Raw genomic sequence first — 25,149 nt, forward strand, 5'->3', positions numbered from 1 at the left:
AGAGTGAAGTCTGACAGACAAAGCCAGAGATGAGAGAAGCGGAGAGAGCCGGTCTTGATGACATGGGTCGAGCCCTTGTATCTCGCCATTCCTTTTTAATCACGTGAGCCAATAAATTCCCTTTTTCTTTAAGCCAGGTGAGGTCAGGTTTTCTGTTTTTTACAATCAGAAGAGAACTAAATGATACAACAGGTAAACAGAAACAGCCACTGGACTCTTTCTCAGCAATCTCAAAGAAAAAAAGAGGTTCCTCCTGCAGAGTCAACAGCTTTTCAACTAGAAAGGGAGGATGAGTCACAAGTGGGCACAATATATTTTCTATTTATTGGGAAAGAACCCACTTTCATTCTAGTACAAAGAGTCCAAGTAATCATGAGTGGATTAAGGAGTTAGGCTCTAATCCCCAGGTAAGGGCACAAATCCAGCTGATACCTACTGCTCCAAGTATGTTCCCCGATACATTTAATTTTTTAAAAAGATTTATTAATTTATTTTGAGAGAGGCAGGGCAGGAGAAAGAAACTTAAGCAGGCTCTGTGCTGAGCATGGAGCCTCTCCGGGGCTCGATCTCACAACCCTGAGATCACAACCTGAGCTGAAACCAAGAGTCGGATGCTTAACTAACTGCGCCAACCAGGCACCCCCCTCCCTGATACATACTGGATGAGGCAGAAAGGCCCCAGCTCACAGAATGTTTGGTTCCTGAAGGCAGCACATCTTTGTGTTTGCAGGTGACCCTGGGCATTAATGAAATCTGTCTTGTCACATGAAACAAACAATGAACAACCTAAAGAGTGTGATTTTATTTCTAGGGTCACAGAATAGTAAACTCCATAGAGTTCTATCACAGCAAATTTCTGAAAAGTCAACCCAAGGGTGATTCTCCAAATGACCAAAACCTCTGCCGCTTTAATTCTTTTCTTGCTTTGTCATCTCTCACTCCCTTAATGGTTTCTTCCTGCGGAAGCGTATATACCAAAAAACTTTGCTTAGCATGACGTTTTTCCCCCTCCCCAACCCAGGACACACGGAGATTTGCCATACAGCATGGTTCCTGGATGCGAGACAACCGTTACTGTACATTTCTCTGAGAAACAAACCAACTTCTAGCAAAGAAGAGTGAGCACGACACTAAACAAGCAGCAGTTGGCAGGTCTGGGAGTTATGAACTGTTCCACGGACCACATTTAGCAAACTAATGATTAGCCTCCACTTATTCGGGCTCTGTAACCATAGGAATATTGTGTAACATTACAGAGAAGAGAGTCAGATTACAGCCTGGCTAAAGGGCTTTTTATAGCACCGATGAGGCAAGGCTCAGAATTTGAGCACGTCCATTTTAATTCATTTAATATCCCAACTAAATTGAATACAGCCTCCCAAACCACCTCATTTTCAGAAAGTGCTGCCAATTTCCACACCTCCCTTACCGATGCTCCCCCTCACTTAAAGAAGCTTCCTGGTGGCATCCAAACATGATGCAAAGACATAATTACAATTATGGTCTGAACTCGGTACATTTCTCCCTACCAACTCACTTGACCACTGCATTGCACTGTACAATGGACCTAAGCTAGAGGATCAGGCCAATGTACAGAAAGCAGCCTGTGGGTAAAGTGAAATGAGTTTATTTCTTCATGAATCTACTCCCACATGAATTTGGAAAAATAGGAGACAGATTGGAAGCAGTGGTTACAAGGCGGGGATAGTCTCAGAAATATCACAATGATCAGATGGATTAGAAAGATCCATCTAGAGGTGCCTGGGTGGCTCAGCCGTTAAGCGTCTGCCTTCGGCTCAGGTCATGGTCTCAGGGTCCTGGGATTGAGCCCCGCATTCGGCTCCCTGCTCAGAAGGAAGCCTGCTTCTCACTCTCACACTCCCCTTGCGTGTGTTCCCTCTCTGGCTGTCTCTCTCTGTCAAATAAATAAAATCTTTAAAAAAAAAAAAAAAAAAAAGGATCCATCTAGTCCAGTAACGTGTTGCTGATGAAAACACGACATTCTGGAGGAAATGATCAGGATCAGCCACCTAGGTATTCCTACATTTCCTAAGAATACATTATAATTGTATGCAAATTAATTTTTTTTTCTCTTTAACTGAGAAAATAATATGTGCACATGGCAAAAAAAAAAATATTCCTACATTTCCTAAGAATACATTATAATTGTATGCAAATTAATTTTTTTTTCTCTTTAACTGAGAAAATATGTGCACATGGCAAAAAAAAAATTCAAGCAAAACAAGTAGATAAACATTAAAAGGTAAACCTTTACTGTGCTAGAGGCAACTATTAATAACAGTTCCATGTATGTATATGCTATCTCTAACAGCGTATGCAAACACAAGCATATAAATACATACAGCTTTTTCAAAACATAAACAAGTACACTATACATGTCATTTTGTGCACTGCTATTTTCATTTAACAGTATCTTGAGAAAGTGTTCCACATTAGCACACAAATTTATCTACCTCACGGTAGTACTTCACTGTATCATAATGTCCCCATTAATGGAAATGAGATTATTCCCTGAGTTTTGCTATGATAAACAATGATATAAGCTACTGTCTCCTTGTACATGTCCTACCTATAGAAAAAAATTCCTCAAAGTAAAATTTCCAGTTGAAAAAGTACATGCACTTTTAATTTTAAAAGATATTTCTCAACCACCTCTCAGAGGTTGTACCATTTGAGAGTGACTCTTTCCCCAAATCCTTGACAACCATATGCAAACTTTGCTCTTAGCCAGTATGAGAAAAGAAAAAAGTCCTGTTTTTAATTTGCCTTTTTTAATGAGGAGGAAGGCTGAGAATTCTCTCCTATGTGCCAACTTTATGAAGTATACTCACCCTTTTTAAGCACACAGTTCCATGATTTTGGACAAATGTATAGTCATGTAATACCCACAATCAAGATAAAGGTCATTTCCAACACCATGAAAATCCCCCTGTGCCCCTGTACAATCAATCCTCTCCTTCCACCTCCAGCCCGTGGCAACCACTGTCACAAAGCATAATACTTTTGAAATCCATCCATGTTGTTGTATGTACCAGTAGTTTGATCCTTTTATTACTGGGTAGGAATCAATTTTATGGATATCCCACAATTTGTCCATCCATTCATCAGGTGATGGACATTTGAGTTGTTTCCAAGTTTTTACTGTTATGACTAAAGCTGGTATAAATATTTACATACAGGTTTTTATATGGACTAAAGTTTCATCTCTTGGGTCACTAACTAGAAGTGGAATTGGGTAAAAATATGTAGGGAAGGTCACATAGTAAGTATGTTTAACTTTATCAGAAATTGCTAAATTGTTTTCCAAAACATTTGGGTCATTTTGCTTTCCCACAGCAACCTGAGAGCTCTAGTTGCTTCACATCTTCATCAACGCATGATACAGTCAGGTGTCTAATTTTGAAATTTTAGTTGTTCCAGTAGACATGAAGGAATAACTCATTTTTTAAATTTGCTTTTCTTTAATGACTAATGATGTTGCTCATCTTATCATGCACTTTTTGTCCATCTGTGTATCTTCCCTGGTAAACTATTCAAATCTTTTACCCATTTTTAAAACTGAATTGGTTGTGTTGTTATTACTGAGTTACTTGAGTTATTTTTAATATATTCTGTATACAATTCATTTATCAGAGATATCTTCAAAAGGTTTCTCATCTGTAGCTCTCAGCTTTTTTTTCTTAGTAACTTTTAAAGAGCACAAGTTTTTTATTTGGATAAAGTTTATCAGATTTTTCTTTTATGTTTCCTACTTTCTGTATTCTATTTAACAAATCTTTTCTAAACCAAGGTCAACAAAATTTTCTAAGTTTTCTTCTACAAGTTTTATAGTTTTAGCTCTTAGGTTTAGGAATATGATCCATTTTGAGTTAGTTTTTAGATATAGTTTAACATAAAGATGGAATTTTCCCCATACGGATGTCCAACTATATATTCATTAAAGTTACTGTCCTTTCTCCCACTGAACTACCTTGACACCTTTATCAAAGATCAACTGACCACATATGTGTGGGTCCTATTTCTAGATGCTCTTGTCTGTTCCACTCATTGGTATGTCATTCCTTAGGAAATACCATGTGATCTTGTTTTCCTTCTGTAAATGTTAGTTATATTTTCTTCACTGTCTTTTCTTTTTTTTTAAGATTTTATTTATTTGAGGGGGGGAGAGAGCACAGTGGGGAGGAGCAGAGGGAGAAGGAGAAGCAGGTTTCCTGTGGAGCAGGGAGCCCAACACCGGGCTCCATCCCAGGACTCAGGGATCATGACCTGAACTGAAGGTGGACGCTTAACTGACTGCGCCACCCAGGCGCCCCATTTTTACTGTCTTCAAAATCTGGTCTTGCACATTCTCTATCTCCATAACATCTCTGAGGAAGAAGTTTATAAACATATACTATCCAGTATGTAAATCAGACTTTTCATTTACCCTATAGGTAATTCTTTCAAGACTAGATTTAATACTTAGCAATTTCATAAGCAAATTCGTATTTTCTGATTATAAAAGTTATACATCTTAATACCTTGTATCACCTCCCCTGTCTAGTGCCTAAGAATCCAGAGTATCCACAGCCACTTCTCTACGGAGATCTGAAAGCTCTTACTGTGTTAAATCCCTGTCTTAAGAGAACCTGCTTGTAGCATTCCAGTAAGCAAAAGTGATGGTGGGATGTGCAGAGAGGAAGGTGAGCTTCCATCTGGGCTCTCCTTTCCCTGGGAACTCAGGATTGTGGTTAATAGAGACCTTAATAGCTCCCAGAAGGATCAATCAATCCTTTATCCCAACAGTCTCTCATGTCCCAGTCCTGCACCATCTGTCTATTCCCCTTTACTGGTGGGTAAAATTGGAAGTTAATGAATTGCATGGCACTGCTGCTTCCATGAGGCTACAGTCTTCAAAGTCTGGGGCTGCTTCCACTCATTAGTGAACAAGCCTTCAGACCTAAGAAGCTGTCATGAAGAACGACATAAAGAATCCTATTACTTTAGGATTTCTTCTTTAAGAATCTCTGCTTGCTTTATTTATGCTATGCTGTACAAGGATGTAACAAAAGAAGGGCACAGAAAAAAGACAAATATTCAAGGTTTCAGAGGAATAAGGAAGGATACCTCATGGTGGGATGAGAGACCAGTGGGTGAGGCATGCTACTGTAATTTGGTATTTTAAAGCCTTGTAGTCTAATACCTTCCAGATATTCTCTGTAGCACTAACCACACTTTAAACATGAGTTAAAAAGAAAAAAGTTACAGGATGACAAAAAACAGCAACATAGAATTTGTACTTCTTCACCACCATGGTCAAATACTAATAAAGATGCACACACACAAAAAAAGGGAAATGAAGTGTCAAAAGCACAATTAGGTTCCCAGACAACATTTGCCGGTCACCAGAGGAATACCCACCAGGCAGAACTCGGTGAAGCCCTGAGGAAAATCCACTTGCAGGAACCATGTGATAGGCGGTGGGCCTCCGCTCACCCTAAACCATAGCCCAAGACACCCCAGGGAGCATCACTGCTCTTGCCCCACCCCACCCCAGCACACAGAGGGGAAGGTGCTCTCAGGAGTGGCCAGAATTGTCCTGAGATCAAAATTCAGGCAGTGAAATTAGACTGGGGACAGCAGTGTAGGGATATCCCTTTATATCAAGGGAAATGAATTCAGAAAGGTGAAAGTCCAAGAAGAAAGACGCGAGTGACAGCCAAGAACCACACCAGACTTCTGATGAACCCGGGATAAACTCCACTTCTCCCAGAACCACGACCAAATAGCAGAATCAGGAGAAATCTATTTAGGCTTATAGGGCCACACTAAAACAAAGATCTTAAAATACCAGAAAGTTTGATGGATTCACATATATCAGCCCTCCAATTCATGTCACAGAATGATTCAAACAGCTTTCAGGAAAATAGTAGAACAAGGAGACCCTATCCAGTGAATTTAATGGCAAAGATTTATACACTTCTCTCTGTTCAGGTTTGATTAAAAAGATTAAAAGGCTGATGAAACACTTGGCATAAAATATGAAGACCAAAGCACTCTAACAAAATTTCAGAAAGCACCTGTTCTATACTATAAAAGAAATTCAGAAAACTAATAGACACTGTGAAATAAGGCATCAAAGTAAGAAGATATAGACTGGAATAATAAAGGTCATGGCTGAAAAGTATAAATGAAAACAGCTAAATGAGTAATGTTAGTAAAGACACAGAAAACTCAATTATAAAATTAAAGTTTGCATTATAAACAGAAAAAGAATCAACCCCCAAAAGAAATTTAAATAAATGACACAGATATGGGGTACAAGTTTGAGTTTTGTTAACATGCAAAGAATCAGGAAAAAAAATTTAAAAAGGTAAAAAATGAAGAATACTTTTTTTTAAAAATCAAGAACTGCAGAATAACAAACAAAAAGAGAATTTGTTTTCCTTTGGAAAAATATATGTAAAAACTCCATCAACAGACCCCAAAATGTATAAAAGAAAGACTGTATAGTGATACTAAAAAGTAGTAGAAGGGGAGAAATTTTTTTATTATATGGTTATTGGTCCATCAGATAGGTATTTGAGGAAAAGGTAGAGTTAGTTTCCATTTTACATAAATATATTCTCGATGATATATGAAGAAAACAAAAAGGTTTTGTACTCCTAGATGGAGAAGGTCTTTTAAGGCATAATTCATCTAGGAAAAGGACTGATATCATAAAACAATGGACTTTGTAAAAATTTAAAATATTCATAAAACAAAACAAAAACAAAAGTACCATGAATAAAGTTCAAGATAAATGACAAAATGCAAAAAAATATTGGTAACACAGCCTCCACATCTGAAAGATTCTTACCATCAGAAGATGAATGTACCAATAGAAAAATAGGCTAAGAACACAAAATCAGGCAATTCAGGAGAGAAGAAATATAAATCAGCAAGAAACATAGGGAGAATGTCCAACTTCACCCAGAACTACAGAAACGCAAAGTTAAATAAAAAAGAGATACATTGAGTATATATATTTGTAATTTATATGCAAAGAAAAAAGTAATAAAGAGTATGGCAAGGATCTGAGGTACAGGGCCCTCTACAAACTGCTGACAGCAAATCTGAGATATCAGTTAAGGGCCCTGAAAACACATACATACCTTGGCCCAGCAATTCAACATCTTAAAACAAACCCTAGGTAAATCATTCAATATGAGTATATAACTTAAAAATAACAACAGCCAACATTTATTTACTAACATGCAGAGGCTTTTCGGACTCAGCAACCCATATGCATCTTTCCTTTAATCCTCACATTATTATAGAAGCAGGAGTTATTATTACAGATGATGAGACAGAAGACCAGACAGGTTTAAATAATTTGTGTAAAGTCAAATGGATAAGCAGTGGAAATGCAACCTAACTCCAAAACGCATGCTTTTATAACATCTGCATACCTATGGGGACGTTTGCCTGCATGCTTTCTAGAATGATGAGAAATTGCAATCAGTCTATGTATCCAAGAATAAGGGACTGATTAAAAAGTTGTATCTACATAATACATGGCCAAAAAAAAAACAAAAAAAAAAACCAAAACCCTCACACTCCAGAAGAACTTGAATGACATCAGAAAATAGACTTCAGTGTTACATGAAAAAAATAACCTATTAAAAAGCAATATATATGCACAGTGTGATTCCACCTTTAACAGTATGATAAAATGGTCAACAAAGGTTATCTCTGGTCTGCAAGACTTTCATTTTCTATTTTCTACTTTTTGTATTTCTCCAAATTTGCTATAATCACCCCTCACAACCTTTGATCAGAAAAAAGTTACTTAAAAATTAATATAGAGATGTACAGGAAGAGAAAACAGACATGTAGTGAACAAATCAGCATATAGATGATTTGTATTAAAAAACGTTGAGCTAAAATTTGGAAAAACTTATCTTAGCACTCAGGGGACAGGAAAAACAATAATACACACATGGAAGAGACTATTTCTAGGAATCTGCGAGTGTTCCTGAGACCTTTTCACTCCTCACAGACTAAGGGCCCCCAATAATAGGAGGAAGGGGGTTAAGGGTAGTTGTTGGTAGGACACTAGCACCAGGCTATACCACATGTACTAAGAGATATTCTAGCAAGCTTTCTTAAGGAATTCTAATCAATAGAAGGAAAAAGTTCTCAAAGCACTGGTTCTTTTTTTTTTTTTTTAAGATATTTATTTATTTATTTATTTATTTGACACAGAGAGAGAGAGAGAGAGAGAGCGCACGAGCAAATGCACATTTACTCAAGCAAGCAGAGCGGCAGTCAGAGAGGGAGAAGCAGGCTCCCTGCTGAGTAGGGAGACTGACATGGGGCTCCATCCCAGGACCCTGGGATCATGACCTGAGCTGAAAGCAGATGCTTAACCAACTGAGCCACCCAGGTGCCCCTTAACGCACTGGCCCTTAAGATTCCTCTTCCAACCTCAAGTCCTCTAATATACTAACAGTATACAAAGTAAACTCAAAGTGATCAAAGGAAGTCTCTGGTTTTACTTAATTCTAATCCATACTTTCAATAATAAAAACTCACTACGCCACTTTTGAGAGCCTCTGAAAAATAGTCCATATCCTACACATTGCCTAGCACCTAAAAGGGCATCCAATCGAAACGGAATAAAGCAACAGTAAATGAATGGTTCACACTCAGCCCAGCCATGCCAGGGAGAGGTTCTGCAGTGGAGGAGCCTTATTGATTTTACACTCTTGGCTAACCCAGCCTAATACAAATACCAGGGATTGATGAAGAGGGCAGCATGTTCACACAAGGGAACAGAGACGGGGCTCTGCCTTCAGGTCTGGAGTCTTCCTGGTCTAAGAGATGATTCCTCACTTCCAAGATCCAAACGGGGTACCTCAGCAGGTCATGAGAATCACGATACCATTCTCCACTTTTGATGAGATCTTGCACTGTGGTCATCTCTCAGTTCTGGTTGAGCCTCAGTTTGGATGCTAGCCTATCTGTAACGTTCTCCTGGCAGAGGCAGCTGGCCTTGTGACTTTCAGCTGCTGGTTATTAGTTTTTTTTGACATTTCTCAGATATTCATGATTATTTTGTCTTTCCCCAGGAAAACTGAAGAAGAGAACAAGACAAATATTTTGTTTGAGAGCCACTAAGAGAAGTGATAAAAACAAGATCCTTTCACACTACTCTGCTTAGCACAACTGAGCTAAAGTGCTTCTTTTTTCTAGCAAACCCATCTAAAATGTCCTATTTATTTTCACTAGTATCACCTTACATAATAATCTGTCATCTTTGAAATCTCTCTGCTCCATATCCAGTTGGTTACAAAGTCCTGTTGATTCTCTCCAATAATTTTGATCCTTTTTTCCCTAATCTCAGAGCATCCACCTGGTCCAGCCCTCATTAGGCTATGTGCTGCTTAATTATTGCAACTGTCTTCTTCCTCCGTGTCTCTCCATATCAAATACATGTTCCCCATTGCTGCCAGTGCTACCCTCCTAAGACTACAGTCTGATCTTGTTAAACCTGTGTTGGACATACTTTTTTTTTTTTTTTTAAATCTACCCAGCAGCCATTATTTCAGGAAAGCACTCCTCCAACATTCTTTTAATAATTCTGCTCAGTCCACAGGCTGCTATGGACTAACCCCTTCCCTATTCCACTTCACCACATTCCCCCAACATCACCGGAGATAGGCAAGGGATCCAAGCCATTCAGATCCATCTCCTGTAGGTCATGTGACTGCCTTGAGTTTGAAAAATGAATTTTGTGAATGGCCCCATGCTGGCCAATCAAAGTCCACCATGAACTATCAAGAAAGATACTCTCTACTCAGTGATGTAAGATTCACAAACTGCTGAGCCTGAACAATGTAGAACATTCCCACAAAGAAAACAGCTGACAGCAAGACAAGCAGAGATCACAGATAATGGGAAGCCAGAAGAAAGTAGTGGGAGAGGCTCCAACAAAGGTACCTCTGTCATTGGTGCCACCAGATCTTGCTATGCTTCTGCCATCTTGGACTGAGCAGTTATGTGAGCAAATGAATGCCTTTTATTTTTCCTTTAAATTGTTCTGAATTGTCTTCTTGACACTACGTGTGCAAAAGATCCCTCACACATACAGCATCACTACTTAGAAACTTTTTTGGGGGTTGGGAGGGGCAGAGAGAGAGGGACAGAGAGAATCTTAAGTAAGTTCCATGCTGGGCATGACATAGGGCTCGATCTTGCAGCCTCTGAGATCATGGTCTGAGCCGAAATCAAGAGTCAGAAGCTTAACCAACTGTGCCACCCAGGTACCCCACTACTTAGAAACCTTTAATAGTGTCTTTTTTTTTTTTTTCTGTAGGAAGTAAAACTCTCACAAACTTCTTAGTACAATATTCAAGTTCCTTGACAAAAGGGACCATCTTAGCATTTCAGTTTTAACTCTCCTGATTCAGCCTCAAGCACTTTCAAAAATTAAAACAATAAATTAGTACCCTCTACTATAGCCACTACTGACCCTAACTTCTGCCCCTCATGCTACTGCTCATTTCCTGAATCTGAATTATTCTCCTGTTCTCTCCTTCACTACTCAATCTTCCAGATACAGCTCGTCCTAGGTGCCAGTATCACATTTTATATCACAATTCTCATGCATGCATATCTCCCCCTACCAGACTCTTTGCAGACAAGGACTGAATCTTTCGAAAGTTTCAGCTCTAGCACCTGACAATCTGCTATAACAAGCATACACTCCACACATCCGCAACTCTGATCAGAAATACAAGACTGAGGGTTGATACCTGTTAAAATCTTAATTCTTTACAATTTCTCAAAAATTCACCGTGTCACTGTACAACCTTGTAATTGAACTTACGAGCGGTTATCCCAGAGAAACAAATTTATGTTCACATTTAAAAGCTGTACAGAACTATTTATAGCAGCTTTATTCCTAGTTTACCCACATTGGAAACAACCCAGATGTCCCTCAACAGGTGAATGGTTAAACAAACTGTGTACATCTATACAATGGAATACTACTCAGCAATAAAAAAAAAAAAAAGGATTGATACAACAACTTGGAACTATCTCAAGGGAATTATGCTGAATAAAAAAAAAAAAAGCCAACCCAAAAAGATTACATATTATATGATTCCACTGAGATAATCCTGAATTGACAAAATCAGAGAAATGCATAAGAGATCAGGAGCCGGCAAGGGAAGGAGGTGAGAGATAAGCATCAAAGGGCATCACAAGGGATCCTTGTGGTGATGACACCATCCTCAATCTTGACTGTATTAATATCCTGGTTGTGACCTCTTACTACAGTGTAGCAAGATGTTACTATTGGGGGACAGTGGGTAAAGGTACATATAACTCTGTTTTATTTCTTACAGCTGTATATAAATGTAAAATTACCTCAAAATAAAAAGTTTAATTTATTAAAAAACTAACCACACTGCAAATCTGAACCAAGTACAGATTTTCAGTGCAAGAGTACCTCATAAATAATCACACTTTCAAACAAAATATCTCACTGTAACAAGCAACAGAATAGGGTTTTGCCAACAAGAAGCAAGGAGCTCTCTAGAAAAAGAGAGAAGAGTCATTCTGTACAATATGAGAGAGGAGATTTCTTCACGTATGTAAACTACTTTCAGAAAGTGAATGGCAAAAAAAAAGAAGAAAAAAAAAGACAAATATTAACAAGAGAAGTATCCCTGCCCAGACAATGAACAGGGACCCTAAGTGATAGTCCGTCTCAACAAGTGCACGTCTGGGCTTCCATGGGGATGAGTAACAGCCAGTGATATGTGAAATCTGATCTGTTTGCCATTTAAATCCATGTGACTCACTGAAGCTGGCTGCATTCACATCTAAAAATATAGGAAATCTGCAGCCTAAGCAAATTGGCTCACTGACTCATGGGGTTTTGATTCAAACACTACACATTTGGAGACAGAGGTTTTATATTAATGTCAACTAGCTGGGAGGGAGGTTCTGCTCCTCAAACGGCAGAGTCTAGGTAGAAATCTAGGTGCAAAGAGGAATCACAAGAATTATCTGCTTATATACATGTTATCTAGCAGGCACGTGACACCTTTTTGGTAACGGGGAACATGAGATTGAGGTGTTCTGCAGGCTAGAAGGATGCCCTTCCTTGGGCATCGGGTGTGCCCCACTAAATGCCTGTCTCCAAAGATGACAGTGGAGTCATAAGCTATTAATGACAGAGTAGGGTGTGGTGGTCACATGAGTGACTGAGCGCCACTTGGACTGGCAGCGGCTGAGTCTACAAACAGAGGGTGTGGTGTCTTGGCCCTGCCATTTTTTTTGTTTTGTCCGGTCCCACTAAGTATCTCTTCCAGTAATGTCTACAGCCATAACAACTGGTGAGTGGGGCAGCTGATTTCTGGGCGTTCCCTCTTGGACACCCAATTCCTTCCCAAGAGGCTGCTCATACTTACAGAACTAGTAACTTTTCAGAGGTCCCCCCTCGACCCCATTGGGACCTGCCTGGCACAACCACTGTTGCACTCACCCATCAGGACACTGAGGAGCTTCTGCACTCTGGAATTGACCCCCACGATTCGGTAGAGCCCTTGCTCATTGATCCCTGAGAAGAGAAACAGTGATGATTTAATTAGAGGCATGTCAGAACACAAGTCAAGCCCAACCCAGCCAGATGCACTTTTTTCATTTTCTCGGTCCTTCTAAAACGCACTCTAATTAAAGTCCCCTGTCACTCAGCTCTGCTCTTAGCGAAGGAGTGGGATTTGGTGCAGCTGTCTAGGATTTCACGGGTGTGCTGCACACTTCAGTCCTTGTGTTAGTTCAGTTCAGTCAACAGGGGGGAAAGAAACCTTCCTCTTCTCTTGCCAAAGGCAGCATTTGAAGAGCTTTGAAAGATGCCAAATATATACTTTTAAATACGTTACATTTAATCACTCTTTTAATTTAAAAAGCCAAAACTGACATGATAGAAATTTCATACTGTAGAGAAGAATAAATGTTTTACAATCTATTTTCAAATACAGAATAAAAACACAGATGTGTGAGAGCATTTTTAATTTTGGACAATGTTCACCAAGACTGAGAAATTAGGAAATCCATTTTATTTGTCATGTAAACATTCTTTATGAAAAAAAGGAGAATTACCTTCCTTCAACCCAAGTTAATATGCAGCTGAACTAGAAGGGGATTACCTCCAAACACCCAAATAACCAAAAACTAAGCCACCTCAGGGCTTTGTTCACGTAAGTGCAAGGATTAGATCACCACTATACATTTACAAAAAGGGACCATTTAGACCAAGCAACTGGAAATGATTTTTCTATTTAGCCCTAGGCCCATCATACCTGACACCTCTCAACTAACTGGTCTCCTGCTTCCCATCTTATTCCCCTGGTGTCCATTTTCCAACCAGTAACCAAAATGAAATTCTTTAAGTATGTATCAGTTCAAAACCTCTCTTTACTCAAAACCTTCCAATGGCTTCCCATTGCATTTAGACCACAATCAAAGTTACTGTGGCCCACAAGGCTCTGTAGGATTAAGCACAGGCCCACCTCTGCATTATCACCCACTTTTACTCTGCTCCAGCTACACTGGCCTTCTTGTTTCTCCAACACACCAAGCTTGTGCACCCAAATCACAGCCTCCGCATGGCTGTTTCCTCCACCTGGAACATGCTTCTTCCAGATCTTTTTATCATTCAGGTCTCAATTGAAATGCAACCTCTTCAACCTAAGGCATCCCATGACCAACACTACTGGCCAGTTCCCTACCCTCTTTTCTTTGTAGCAAGGAACAATATGTGAAATTATCTTTCTTTTTGGTTTCTTGTTTGTTGTTCTCCCCACAACTACGATATAACCTCTATGTACAGTGATTCTGTCTTCTTTACCATTATAGTCCCAGTACCTAGATCAGCATACAATACATGACATAATGAATAAAACACTGAGTTATACTCCTTCAGGGCTGCTACTTTGGAATCAAAACAAAATTTCCTGGAAGAAATTTGGGAAAAGGCTGATTCTACAATGTCTCCCATCAGGTCTATGTAGAATTAAGGAATAAAAAGAAGTGGTCTAAAATGACAGGATTTTTAGCTAAAAAGGACCTGTAAAAGCATGTACATCAGCCTGCGTGGCTCAGGGACTAAGAGACTGTGGTCTAAAACTAAGGGAGGGGCCCCAAGCTACTTAACAGCAGAACCATTATTCAGTAATGGGCTTGTCCTTTCTGAAGTGTCTCTACTTCTTCTGTCCTTGACCTTTCCTGGAATTGGATACAACCCTGTCTCCCTCTGGACGATGATTAACAATCCCCAGAAAATATGGGAGGTCTGTTCACCTCTGGTCACCACAAATATGGATATACATACATGCATTCCAGTAGGAAAATAACCACTTCCTTCAAGTATTTATGCTAAAAATGGCATTTAACTCACATTGTCCTCTTTTCCTTTTTGTGTCAAATGAAAACTTTCTTACAAGTTAAAACGCATCATTCTCATCTTCATTTTAGAGCAGGAGGGGACAAAGAGGCAGAGGCTAGGACACCAAATCGCTGGCGACCTTGTTCTTCCTCTACTACTTATTATGTATATTTTCTGGCTTTATATCATAAAAAGCTGTCCTCCTGAGCCACTGGTCTGCATTTATCACAGACTCTGTGAAGGGTTTTAAATGATTACATTTCCCTATTTGTTTGGCTGCTGAGAACTGAGACAAACAGGTGGCCCACCTCAGGCAAGGGGATGAATTTCACAGTGGAGGGGAGGGGATTTTGTTCTGAACTTACTTTTGGCTGACATTTTTATAATGCATCTACTTTGTTAACCCTGTACCTCTTATTCCTCATTCTTTTCTCTTAGAATGAACAGAAAATTAAAACACCTGTTGAAACACTGCCTTAGTAACAGTTTAAAAATTCAGAAACCGCAGTTAAGGCAAGTAGATAAATCAAAGGAAGACAGTAAGAAGAACCAGGAGCCCCACTGACAACACAATGGTACCTGCGCATACATGGAACTCCCCTTCCCCTGCCACCCCCAGAGTGGGTTCATACTGTGCAGGCTGTTTCATAACTTTTATTTTTCACATAATATGTAATAATGAGAACTTTGCATGTCAATAAATGTATTTCCCTGCAGTTTTAGCAATTCACAGCTTCTTAATGCATGGATGTACCACTGGTGATTCAACCAATTTTTGAAACGTTTGACCAGTTTCTGTTTTTCACTTCAAAACCATTGTGTAAACAGCTTTGTGGCTCAACCTGCCTGTGTCCTTATTTCCTCCAGATCAATTCCCAGAAATCTCACCTATTTCTACTTTATATTCTCTGGCTGTATTTCACTTCTCTTTGCAAGCTGCCTTAACTCTTTATTAAAGCAAGATATAGCAGAAATAAGCAAATATTTAAAAATTGTAGCACACATTAAAATAACTATTTTGGAAAGAACACTTTCTGACTGGGTAGGAGTGGCTCATACAGTTAAGATTTTTTTCGTCCCCCTTTACTCAATGCTTTATAGACTTTATAAAGATATTTATATTTCTTAACTAGTAAAAATTATGGATCCTGCTTTAAAAAATAAAACTTCTTTCAATCAAGTGAAAAAGACTAGTGGGTTGAGAGGCTGTGGAATAGTAAGACTCACATCTTTAACAATGGTTCAAACCAAATCCATAGCAAAGATAGTTAACAGCTTTTCTCAGGGGTACCATAGACCAGAGCACTCAAAGCTCCCAACTGCTGAAACTGAGAAATCTCCTTTGTGGCAACATCTAAGGAGGGGATGGAGACCACTGGGATGAATCAGCTTCCCTGATTCTCAAAGTCCTGCTCCTACAGGCCCAGAAATGGTAAATGTGCAATGGGCAGGGCCTGCCTACAGCACTGCTATAGGAAACCAGCGGCCTGACCCCTTCTGTCCACCTGGATAGTGGCCAGGGACTGGCTTTTCATAGCATGGTTCTTAACCTGGCATCCAGAGACCCCAGGAGTCCACTAAAAAATTTAGTGTCAATAAACTTAGGCAGGAAAACAATTACACTTTCACTTTCACGACCCTATCACTGAAATTAAATCAATTACTATAAGTGATAAATCACAGTGTTATCAATACGTGTGACTTGCTCAGAAATCAGTTATTCTCATAACACATTGCGACTTTTATAGACATCTTGAAATACCACAACAGCTGACCCTTGATCAACATGGGTTTGAAATACATAGGTCTACTTACACGTGGATTTTTTTCAATAAACACAGTACAGTACTATAAATGTGCTTTATGATCTTTTAACTTTTCTTTCTCTAGCTTACTTTATTGTGTATTACAGTATATAATACATGTAACATACAAAATATGTATTACCCAATTGCTTATGTTATTGGTAAGGCTTCTAGTCAACAAAAAGCTGTTAGTAGTTGTTTGCAGGGGAGTCAAAAATTATATGCAGATTTTCAACTGCACAGGACGGTAGGGGGTCAGCACTCCAAACTCCCGCATTATTCAAGGGTCAACTGCATTTCCAAATTATGGCAGTTATCAGAACCACATCTAGTACTTACTATTTAAAGTGGTAACAAAGAAGCACATGTACGCTTACATCAAAACTATATCTTTCAATATTTTAACTGAATTCCAGTAACTAGACTCCTTCTTATCCTATGTATCTGAACTGCATGCTTTTAAAACATTCTGCTGATCAGCCAAACAGGTTGATGACACCAAATCAGTTGAGAACCCCTGCTTCGGAGCAACACAACTCATGGAAACACACCAACAATGGCACCTGGGGAGTTAATGAGTCACGTAAAATCGGGAAACAGGTAGCAGGTCTGACGCCTCACCAGACGCATGACCTTCACTGAGAACAATGCCATCTGTTGAACGACTTTACCTCTGGTTTCCACAGCGTGGATGCATTTCCTGATTATGCTGAAGCCAATGCTGTCCAACTGTGCAGCTGAAAGAGGAAGAGAAGGGCAGTCAAGTTGCTGGCCATGCATATCAACCTCAGACAAGGCCTGACAGACACAGGATCAATCAGTCCCATGGTTTGGCCACAGATAAAAATGATTTAAAAGAATCAGCCGACATTCACTGAGAGATTACCATATCCCAGGCACAGTTCTAACACTTTGTTTATTATCTCATTTAATTCTCATGATCACTCTGCAAGGTCATCCTCTATTTAAAGGCGAAGACACTGCAGTATAGAGTGATGTGAGCTTTACCAAAGGAATAAGTAGGCATCCTTTAAATCTCTTGTTCTGTTATTGTCAGAAACTTTAGGACTAACTGCTTCCAGGACTCTTTCAAAAAGCATAAATTAAGTGGCACAATAAACGTTAGGTAAGTGCTTTACATAGATTATCTCAGTTAATCCTCACAAATCCTCTAGGCTGATACTATCATTAGCTCCATATTACAGATTAAACAACTGCGATTTGGCAAAGATAAATGTCTTGACCAAAGCTGCCGAGCTAATAGGTGGGAGACTCACTCCAGACCCTTGAAGACCAAACTGCCTTAAGCATGACCCCAAATTAAAGACAAGTCAATCCTGTTCAGGTGTTTAGAAAAGAAGGAAAAAATGGTAAAAGGAAAAGTGACATAGAGGAAAATGAAAGCAGCCTAGAACAAAGAAGTGATCTGATGAACAAGCAATAAGGCAGTAGAGCCATCCTGTGTGTGATCAATCGGCAAGTAGTAAGAGTTCTCTACCTGCTACAAACCCCACGAATGTGACTCAGAAAATTAATGATCAAATAACAGCAACCTTTTCCACAGCACAGAACCAATTTCCAACCTGGCAGTGAGGCTGGGAACCCACCAAGACTCATCTCCAGGCTTTGATTACACAGTGAGAAGATGTGAATGGTAATCGTTAAGAACGGGTTCACCTTTTGAGCACCTCAGGACATCAGGACAAGACATTCTACAAACCCATGGGTCACAGTGGAGAAGAGAATGGTAGAAAGTCGGAAGGGAAGTATTTTTAAATAATTTGTCATCATCCCGGGCAAGAAAAAAACTTGTAAAGTATGAGAACTGCACAGAACTTGAACTCATTCTTTGATCTAATCCAAACAGAACCTTTCTCAAAAATTTTTTTAAGTTTTTAATTTTAATTCCAGTGTAATTAACATATAGTGTGATATTAGTTTCAGGTGTACAATGTAGTGATTCAACACTTCCACACATTAGCTGGTGCTCATCAAGACAAGTGCACTCCTTAATCCCCATCACCTATTTTCACCCATCCCCCACCCAACCTCCCGTCTGGTAACCATCAGTGTGTTCTCTTTAGTTGAGAGTCTATTTTTTTTGGTTTGTCTTTCCTTTTTTTATCCTTTGGTCTTTGCTTTGTTTCTTAAATTCCACATGAGTGAAACCATATGGCATTTGTCTTTCTCTGACTTATGTGCCTTAGCATTATACTCTCTAGTTCCATCCATGTTGCTGTAAATGTCAAGATTTCATTCCTTTTTATGGCCAAATAATATCCCATTGTGTGTGTGTGTGCCACATCTTCTTTATCCATACCTTTACTGATGGACACTCAAACAGCTTCCATAATTTGGCTACCATTAAGTAATGTTTCAATAAACACATGGGTGTATCTTGCTCTAATTCTTTATGCGTATGAGTGAACTTATATCCAAGGAAGATAAAAGTCCTTAAGAAAATCACTGAATTCCTCAAACTAAAAAGGATTGCTGATATATTAAAAATTATCTTCTCAAAGGAAACAAAATAACTCTTATTCTTACATACATACTTATCACTTACTGATGCTTATTATAAACACATACGGCTCTAGGATAGTCAGTAAAGTACCGGAAAAGGAGGAAAACGGTATTTTTCCTCTCCGAGACTATCTGCTACACAAACCACAGTTCTTATTCTCTTAAAGCTGTAAGGAGTCTACTAACTTACTCTCATGCTTTTTCTAGTATAAACCAAATAGTTACTCTGCAAATCATGTGGTACAGAGCTTTCTGACTCAAAGCTGCAAGTCAGATAGAAATCAGTCTTCCAGATGAAACGCAATCACCTTATGCCATAGACTTTTCCCAAATTTAATAACAGACTATGATACACAGGCCCAACACCTGTTAAAATCTAGGCGATGATTACTTAAAATAAGAGTTTTACTGAGATATAATTCACATACCATAATATTCACCCACTTAAACCTCGAAATTCATTGGTTTCTAATATACTTACGAAGTTATCAACCAGGCACCATTATTTAATTCTGTAACATTTTCATTCTCTTCCATGTAAAACTTCATACACATTAGCAGTCACACCCTATTTCCTTCCTCCCGTCAGTTCCTAAAAATAAGTCATTTGTTTTCTGCCTTTATAGATTTGCCCATTCTAGGCAACTCATATAAACAGAATCATATATTACATAGTCTTTTGTGTCTAGCTTTTTTCACTTGGTAGAATGTTTCCTAGAGTCATGTATGTTGCAGCATCCATACGTCATTCCCATTTATGACTAAGTAATATTCTATTGTCTGGATATACCACATGTCATCTATCCATTCACTGACTGTTGCTTCTACTTTCTGGTTATGAAATGCTGCTAGGAACATTTGTGTACTAGAGAGTTCATAGTCTTTGTGTGGATGTATATTTTCACTTCAGTATATACCTACAAGTAGAATAGCTGGATTACATAGTAGCTCTATGCTGAACTTTTTGAGGAACTACCCAACTGCTTTCTAAAGCGCTGCACGATTGTGCATTCCCATCAGCAATGTACAAGGGTTCCAACTTCTCCACATCCTCCCCGATATTTGTTATTGTCTTTTTTTATTATAGCTTTTCTAGTAGGTGTGAAGTGGTATCTCATTGTGGTTTTGACTTGCATTTCCCTAGTGACTAATAATGTTGGGCATCTTTTCATGTGCAGGGGAGGATATTCATTCCTTTATACAGTAATCAGAATAGAGCCTACTGGAAACTATTTGTCAGAAGGGAAATTATTTTTTTTTCTTAAGGAGGTTTCCAAAATGTTCATAACTGTGATTCGATAGTCAGTTGAAGCCTTTTAGTTCTTTTTTGAGAGGTGATCAACAGAATTTATGCACAGGGATGACAGTTGAAGAAATTGAGGAGGAAACAACCACCATTTTGCAGCATCCTCTGGGGCGTCCTCAGTCTGCGGAGACTGATTCCAAGCTTGGATGCTTTAAGAGTACATCTGTGTCATGATCTTGTTCTACGCATTGATCAACATCTATCTTGGACAAAAAGCATTTTGCTTCTTTTACCCCATAAATAGTGATAAAAGTTTTGGAAAGTTGAAATAATCTGGTGGCTGACAGTGACAACCCCAATGGCCAAAAGATACCTGCTCATAAAGCCACCGGCATAACTAGCAGAAGAAATAAGGGCAGTGCTAGAGACAGACCTGCAAAGCCAAATGAGTCCTTGAAACCTTTTGTGTTTGAATGTAAGAAGCAAGATCCTTTCCTAGGTAATTAATAGCTAATGGAAATGAATGCAATGGAACAGAAAAAACTGAATTCCACTAGCCTACATTAATTACCATTACTTCTTATAGAAATTAGCAAAGCAAACTGTCCCCCTCCCCAAATATCTTAGCAATTTTCCTTTGGTTTTCCCAACATTGTTAAGTTCTTTCATTTGTTTTAAACCTGCTAACTCCTTTTCTTAAAATAAATCTTACACAGATGTTACACATAAAGGCCTTACACATTACACATGTAACACAGTATTAGTATATATTAGTTGTCTGAGTTGAAAAATATAACACATCATTTACATATTACCAAGTCAAAGAGAGTTCACGGTAACACTCTGTCACCCTCTAGTTTTTCAAGTTGCATTCTGATGATAATTATTACAGTTTTATAGGCAGACAACACTGTATTAAGTAATGGAATTTATATCAAACAACAGTTCCCAACAAAGAGCTCATGATATAGAGTTTAACAATCATTGCTCTAAGTCTCTAAACTGGAACTGGTACAATTATTACATTGCTTGCTGCCCTGGGAAATTCCTTGTTTCTCCTTGTGTCTCTAAGGCTATGTCATCCACAAGCACGCACGCTCACACACACACGTACACACACGAAGTCTGACTTCTATTCCCATCAACTCGAATTCCCCCCTGACGTCATGATTAGGTTACTAACGATTAACAACTGCTTTATTATTTAACGTGTACAGAGTACTACTAATGTATTAGCGATTATAGTGCATACATAACTAGAGATCATTAGCTCTGGTCTCTGCCCAGCAGGTACATAATCTAAGTTAATTGAGATCGCCTCTGCTGAAAAGCAAGTTCCCACTAAAAGGTTTAGAATATGATCACCACGGAACAGAGTTTGCTAATGACAGAAAAAGTCTGAGCAGCCTGCCAGATGGAAGCGGCTGTCCTTAATCCCCTGAAGCAGGTGATTCAGCTCTTTTACTGGGCCAAGGCTCAGAAAAGGTCAGGGATTTATTTGCAATTTCTGTATCCTTATAATCTCCAGGAATAATCTCTCATTAAATATCTACTAGGCTTGCATTATTCCCTTAATTTGACTTGCAATGAGTTGTTGCAGGACAGGTAGCTCCTAGGCCTGCCATCCACTGTCTTGCAGCTAAGGCCCGAACTGGCTTCTCTTTCTCCCTCGGCCTCAACTTCAACTCTGCCCAGGATTCTGCACCAGGCAGCCCAAACAGCTTTCATATGATGACTGTCAAAAGAGCTCACACCAAATACCCAGGTTAATCCACCAAGTTAGAAATCTATCATCGTCTTAATTTTCATTTCAACTTTTGAAGCCTTGTCTGTCTCCTTTTAGAAGAAGGTCACATAAGCCTATTTTCTCAAAGTTCTATGAAGAACAGTGAAAGTTGGACTGATGCTCAGTCAGCTTGGAGGTCTTAGGGCAGAAGAGGAAAGGGGATGCTTGGCAGACCACTGGGGTTTGCACTATTATGCCTAGGGTACGAACTCCAAGAGCAGGGAGACAAGTTAAATCCAGGAACAAACAGTTTTACTACAAAGAGCTTGAAACTACAACATACTATATATAAGGTTCAATCCAATGATGTTCTTGTCTAAAAAGAGGAGGCTGGTGGCCAGGGGGAGAGAGATGCTCTGCAGCTTCTTGCACCAAATGCTACCCCACCTGAGATGTTTTCTCTGGCTCTTTCCACCTTAAAAGAAAATGAGGTGTGTAGGTGGTATAAAACCCTTTGCACTCCCTCTCTTTCTTACCCTCATATCCAAATTATCACCAGGTCCCTCAATTTCATTTAGTTTTCTCCATCTGCACCACCACCATCCTGGTCCTGGCCTTCATCGTCTGTTACCAGGACTGCTGCAATGACCACCTAACTGGTGTCCTCATACGCCCTATGGCTCCCTCAAGCCTATCCTCTACATTGCAGCCTCCCTGATCTGGACGAAACCAGACCATGAGCCCTCCCAGTTTAAAATCTCTCAATGGCACCCCACTGCTCTCAGGAGGATAATCCAAATCCTTCACAGGTTTCACAAAACACAGCATGGTCTAGCCCAGCCTGCCTTGTCTCACACTACCCCTCCAGACCTAAGCACCCTACCATAGTGGCTTTCAGAGCGTCCAACTGACCACGCTTTCTCTCCAGCCTTTGAACATACTGTGGGTTTCACTTGGAAGCCCACTGGCCAAAGCAACTGCAAATCCTCAGGTCTCTCCTCAAGTGTCAATTCCTCAGAAATGCCCTCCTGATCTCTCCACCTGGTTCACGTCCTCACTGCAACTTGCATATAGCACTATCAACTTCTCCTTCAGAGTATGTAACATAATTGCAAGTTTACATTTATTTCTGTGATGTTGCCTACCAAACCAGATTTGCATTCATGAAAGCAATGGTGCATATATATCTTTACTCATTTGTTTTATTTAATACTCTATCTCTGCCTTTCACTGTCTACTATGTTGGCCATTAAATATGATGGGGAGGGTCACTAAGGGGACATGTGGACTAGTAAAAATGACCTTTCAAATCCCAATTTGAAAGTAGGTAAGTTATTTAAGCTCTGGTGCCTAGATTTTTCATCTTTTGGGAAAATATAAATGTTAAATAAAGATACGAATGGCCTGACCTACCTACTTTCTTCCTGTATCAATACAAAAAGGTATCACCACCTAGCAGTACAGGCCCAAGAATGAGTTAAGAAGAAAGGAAAAACAAAAGGTGTGCCAGCCAAGACATGAAAAAGAGAAGATAAAACCAAGTTCTGGTTTTCCCGGACACTTGCAGAAATCCTTTGCTTGTCCATCAAGGCATTATCATCACTAAACTGTACGTGGCATGAAGCTGTGGATGGTGAAAACACAAGGTGTGGGGGTTCTTTCCATGTCATACTATCTAGGCCATCTACACAGTCAGACAGGCCTGAGGTCAAGGAAGGCCCTCGAAAACAAAAGCATTCTCCCCTGGAGCTGGGCGCTACCCAAGAGACCTCATTCTGCAGGTCCAGGAGCCCCTTTACTAAAAATCACTGACCTGAGCTTGCCTTATGCCAGTCCTTAGTACTCACAACATCAAGAAATTTGGCAATAAGTGGCCAAATCACTAATTCTGAATGGAAGGGACCTTTCCATACCACAGGTTGACTGATGGACATACAGTGTGTGAAAACACCTCTCTGGGACACACCCCGAAGTTACCCCATACATGCATCCTGGGAATTCTAACAGCTCAGAAGACAAATCTGTTTCCAAAAGAGAGGAACTAATCTCCTGAATTAGTCTCAACACACATTAGAACACATTACCCATCTCCTTAAGGGTGGTATTCAACAGGTTTTTCCTAGCCTAAAAACCTTTTCCCAGGAATCTTACTCAACTTTTCTTTGATCAAAAAAAAAAAATCTTTCACGTCTTTTTTACAGGAGAAATGGAATTTGCTGGAAGTGCTGGATGTTTGCATTAAAATAAGAGAACTGAGAGGTAAAGGAAGCTACTGCCCCATTTTTAATGTGGATGGATACAGGAGATTGTCTGGAATTACTATGAGCAGGCCACCATTTCGTGGACAGCTCCAGGGGCTTGTTCTCACCTCAGAAATTCACTCAATTTCCCGATGTGCTTTGCTCTTTAAAGTCTGGCCTACCTCGCTCATTCCGAATTTAATCAATTTCAACACCATTAAAAGCCATGAAGAGAAACACCCACATTGAATCAAATACGAAATCCATCTGGAGAATAGATTTCCAACTGGCTCACACACTCAGAGGGGCTCACATCCTTTCTCCTAATCATGTAAAGACCCAGAGTTGCCAGGCCTTTGTGGCTGTGGCCTCTGGGAAACAGTCTTCATGGTGGCAGCTCTTAGAAACTTCCAGTGGCACTAGGAAGTTGGCCAACTGCTTCCTAAGTATCCAACTGTGAATTCCCTACTTTGGGGATTACCAACAGCCAGTTTTTAATCCCAGTTCAGCTTCCCAAGACCCTGTACTCCATTCTATTCTGTCCTATACTCTGCTCCCCAGCTTTATACATTCAGGGAGTGTGAACTAACTATAATATTAACTGAAGTCATGCAGATAGAAGTAGTATGTACTGGCAAGAGAATAATAAACTTTGAAGCCAGATAGACCTCGATTAAATTCTGGTCTTTGCTGCCTCTGACTGGTATGATCATGGGAGAGGTGCTTCTCCTCTGACACTCACCTTCCTTCCTCTTCTATAAAGTAGGGAGAACTCACCTAGGTGTTGCAAGGATCAAAGGAAATGTAACTGACTTATTTGATATTTCAAAAATGGTCATTAGCAGTATTAACAACATTTGAATCAAACCTTCCAGTTAATAAAACATTTTTCATACCCAAGTTCATGTTATCCCCACAATAACCCTATGAGGTAAATACTGTTACTGTTCTTACTAATAACTTCTTGCTATGTTTCCACACTAATGAGCTTAATAATACATTGCTATTTATAGAATATATTAAAATACTCAGCTTAATTGATTTTCCCAGTGTATCTGATATGTCTTTACGATGAGAAAAGCCAGGCTCACGACGTTAAGTGGTAACAATGACAGCAGTAGCTAAGGCTTGCTTAACAAACCACGCTGCTCTGGGCTAAGCACTTAAGA

The 25,149-nt window shown here is 39.5% G+C and overlaps 1 protein-coding gene across 2 annotated transcripts in view; it reads right to left on the reverse strand.

Moving 5' to 3' along the window:
* Positions 1-25,149, reverse strand: part of ARHGAP26 (Rho GTPase activating protein 26) — a 413,878-nt gene that overhangs the window by 157,075 nt on the left and 231,654 nt on the right. For both annotated transcript variants that reach the window (XM_040622289.1, XM_040622290.1), the window contains exons 13-14: positions 16,917-16,982; positions 12,539-12,613 (exon numbers count right to left, since the gene is read on the reverse strand). In XM_040622289.1, the coding sequence (XP_040478223.1) occupies positions 12,539-12,613; positions 16,917-16,982 (141 nt within the window). The remainder of the gene's footprint in view (positions 1-12,538; positions 12,614-16,916; positions 16,983-25,149) is intronic.

The sequence above is a fragment of the Ursus maritimus genome, unplaced genomic scaffold, assembly GCF_017311325.1.
Source record: "Ursus maritimus isolate PB19 unplaced genomic scaffold, ASM1731132v1 scaffold_5, whole genome shotgun sequence".
Lineage (NCBI taxonomy): Eukaryota > Metazoa > Chordata > Mammalia > Carnivora > Ursidae > Ursus > Ursus maritimus.